The 3,471-nt window shown below is 64.1% G+C and overlaps 1 protein-coding gene across 1 annotated transcript in view; it reads right to left on the bottom strand.

The window, feature by feature from the left end:
- The window catches only part of MMP11 (matrix metallopeptidase 11), an 8,790-nt gene extending 5,677 nt beyond the window's left edge, over window positions 1–3,113 (bottom strand). Inside the window, exons 1-6 of the mRNA XM_042783422.1 lie at window positions 3,087–3,113; window positions 2,219–2,448; window positions 1,686–1,829; window positions 1,464–1,597; window positions 1,099–1,334; window positions 796–1,012 (exon numbers count right to left, since the gene is read on the bottom strand). Of these exons, the coding sequence (XP_042639356.1) occupies window positions 796–1,012; window positions 1,099–1,334; window positions 1,464–1,597; window positions 1,686–1,829; window positions 2,219–2,448; window positions 3,087–3,113 (988 nt within the window). The remainder of the gene's footprint in view (window positions 1–795; window positions 1,013–1,098; window positions 1,335–1,463; window positions 1,598–1,685; window positions 1,830–2,218; window positions 2,449–3,086) is intronic.
- Between the last annotated feature and the right edge of the window lie 358 nt (window positions 3,114–3,471).

Genomic DNA, 3,471 nt, shown 5'->3' with positions numbered 1-3,471 from the left:
CGGCTGCAGTGCTGAGCTCAGCCAGCACGGGCCTCCTGACCACTTCCTGAGCCCCTGCTTCACCCCAGTAGCCCACGGCGGCCCCAAGTCCCACAAGCACTGTTTGCTGGGCCTCTGTGGGCCTGCTGCCTAGAACGTGCCAGGCTCCCATTGAGTCATAAACACAGGCTCCAGGCTGAAGCGGACCTGGGTCAGACGCCCACTCCGCTCTTCCGAGCTCACCTGTCTCAGCCCCCAACATCTCGTGTACACAAAGCCCGTGGGCGTCCAGTCAGCCGCGACTTGGGACAAAGCCCTGGGCATCAGAGTAGAACTGCTCCACAGGGTTTCCAATGGCTGGTTTTCTGGAAATAGTTCACCAGGCATTTCTTCCAAGGCATCGGTGGGTAGCCTCGAACCACCAATCTTTTGGTCTTGGCAGCTGAGTGCTTAAGCCCTTTACACTACCCAGGGCCTCCTCCAGCTACACAGTGGAGGCCACAATCACAGACGCCCCTCCCACAGGGCGGCTCCCAGGGCACAGCCGCCGTGCACCTTCGTGAGGGTGCGCGTCATCACCCCCAGCCCACCATGCCAGCGGCTTCTAGGATGTTCCCCTCTGGAGAGCCATCGCCTCTGGGAGAAGCCCCCTGCTGTGCCCAGGGCATGCTCCACACTCACGCACCCTTGGCCCTGAGGCTTCAGGACGGCCCTCCCTGCCCACTGTGTCACTGGGGGCCTGTCAGTCTCTCCCCTTAGTAGTGACATTCCTGGCCCTGGGAAGTGTCTCAGGCCTAGCGCCTCACCCCCACTCACCTTGGAAGAACCAGATGTAGCCCCGGGGATCCTCGAAGGCAGCGTCCACAGGGCTGGGCAACCCCTGCCAGTGGCGAGAGGCCAGCGCAGGGTAGCCAGGCTGCAGCTGGCCCCCGCGAAGCCGCCACACGAAAGCCCCTCTGAAGAAGAAGAGCTCTCCCCGGATGGTGGATACTGCGTCGAAGGAAGTCTCACAGGCATCTGGAGGGGCTTCCGGCTGAGGGGGAGGGCCGCATGGAGTCACAGGACCGGTGGGAGGGGCACCTGGGCCTACCCTGCCGTCACCCACCCTCCGAGCCTCACCTCTAGTGGGGCGATCTCATTGGTGTCCATGCCAGCCCGCGGGGCAGGGGCGCCGGGGGTGGGTGCGGAAAGGCGTCGGCCGTACAGGTGCTGGATACCCCTGCGGTCATCTGCGCCGAGGCTCAGCGGGTAGCGGAAGGTATAGAAAGGTGACATGAGGGCTTTGGCTGTCATCGTATGCTGCAGCCCCAGCACGTGGCCAAACTCGTGGGCTGCCACCTGCAGGAGGTCCGTGCCTGGCAAAGGGACAGTGTGGCACCTAGCCTCTTGCTTCACAGCACCCAGCTCCACGCCCAGCCTGGGGACCCCACGCCAGTTGTCTGTGTATGTGCCCCAGCTGGAAAAACAGCCCCCCCAGCCCATACCCTGGTTGTCCCCAACTGTCCAGGTCTCGTCATAGTCAAAGTGGACATCTCCTTCGCGGTGGGTCTTGGGGAAGAAGGCGTGGGCCAGGATGCCCCCAGGCCCATCAAACGGCAGGTTGTCCCCGTGCCAATATCTGCAGGCGGGTGGGCAGGCGAGGGGGGGGTCAGGGTGTGCCGGCAGGCGGGGCTTGCTCCCGGAGGCGTCCCAGGCCGCCAGGTCACCTGGTGAAGTCGATCATGATGTCTGCGCGCCCCTCGTGCACCTCGGTGAAGGTGAGCGGCGTGACCTCGCTCCACACCTGCAGGGCCTCCGCCACCGTCTGCCGCACCTGCCCCTGCACCAGCTGCCATGGGAACCGGAGGATCCTGCAGGAGGAGGTGGGCCCAGGGTTGCCCCTGGGTGCTGGGTGGGGCACGCGGGTGTGCGTGTGTATGTTTGTTTACACAGAGAACACGGGCTAGGTGTGCTCTGGGCCCAGGTATGCACATCTCTGTCCACAGGACCAGGAGTTCCAAGCCCCAAGTTCGAAACCGGATCAGACCTCTCCCTGTAGGGAGATGCTGGCCCCCAAGATCACTTCTTGGTGCCCACTTCCCACTGTGGTCCCCAAAACTCAATCCCAATGCTGGGTGATACCTGCATGCTCCCTACCCAGCCCTCTCCTCCACCCATCTCTGCCTGGACACATGTACGCTTCAGCTCCCACACGTGGCAGGCTCTCCCGTGGCCACGCACGGAGAGGCTGCAGGCCTACCTGTAGGTGAGGTCAGTCTTCTCCCAGCGCCCGCCCGACAGCACAAATCGCTTTTGGCGGTTGCGGGCGCTCGGCTCATCTGGTGGGTCAGGCACACCGCAGCGAGGCGGTCTGGGGCTGTTGGCGGGCCGGGGGCCCTCCTGGCTGGCAAGGGCAGGTACCAGTCTACTGGGCAGAGCTGTGTGCCAGGGCTGGGGCCCCCTCCTCACAGGATGGTGGCGGCGGGCGTCCTGGGAAGAGAGGCAACAAGAGGCCCCAGTCAGGCCCAGGGTCTACGTGGCCAACCCCATCCACGCTCCACGCTCACTCCACCTGCCGCATCAGCGGGCTAACTCGGGACAAGAGACGGGGTGTGCCTCTGGTCACGCAGCATGCCCGAGGCTGACACTGGGCCGTTCTGTGGCTTCCCAACACCTTGTTCCAAGGCTCCTGCAGGGGCCTGGCTGCCTGCTACCCACTCCAGCTGCTGGGGGGCCTGTGAGGTTTGGGGGGATGGGGTTGTGAGGCCTGTACTCACATACAGCCAGAAATGGACCCCAAAAGCTTCCAAGGAGTCATCTCCAGGCTCCTCCTGCCCCTCTCACCCTTCCTCCAACGCCTCCTTCTCCCATGTCCCCCAAGGTCAGTGGCACCAGGTCACCTCGCTCTGCCCCCTCCAGTTATGTGACCAGCTCTGCCGTCCCTCCTTCTGGGTGTGGCCCTGCAATGCACTTCTAGTCTGCTCACCTTGGTAAACGGGGATGGAACCCTTCTCATGGAGTTGATGGATAGCCCTGGGCGCAGGGCGGGCAGGGAGGGCACCTGATGAACAGTGGACCGTGCATAGCGGGTACCCAACGTGCCCACCCGCCCCTTCACACTCTAGCACCAACGGCAGGGACTGCCGCCCCGCCATTGCCGCAGGACCACGATGACAACGCTGACCCGGGGCTGTCTCCTCCCACCCACGCTGAGTCCCCAGGGTGGCGGTGACAACCCTGGCCCAAAGCTGGTTGGCTTCCTGTGGCGCTGCACCGAAGCAGAGAGTGGGGTGGAGGTGGGGACGGGAGCCCGGAGCCTGCCGCCTCCCCACGGCCGTATTTGGGGAGCTGAGCTGGGGCACTCAGGCCCCGCCTCACCATCAGCCCTGGCGGCTCTCCCAGGCCTGGCGCCTTGGCTCTACATCCCAACCCCAGGAACACTCCACTGGGAAGAGGCATCTGGGTGACTAAAACCCAAACCAAACTCACTGCTGTTGAGTCAAACCCAACTCA

The sequence above is a fragment of the Orycteropus afer genome, unplaced genomic scaffold (assembly GCF_000298275.1).
Source record: "Orycteropus afer afer isolate SDZICR_OR568_19922 unplaced genomic scaffold, OryAfe1.0 scaffold01129, whole genome shotgun sequence".
Lineage (NCBI taxonomy): Eukaryota > Metazoa > Chordata > Mammalia > Tubulidentata > Orycteropodidae > Orycteropus > Orycteropus afer.
This window is presented reverse-complemented; position numbering and strand designations above follow the sequence as displayed.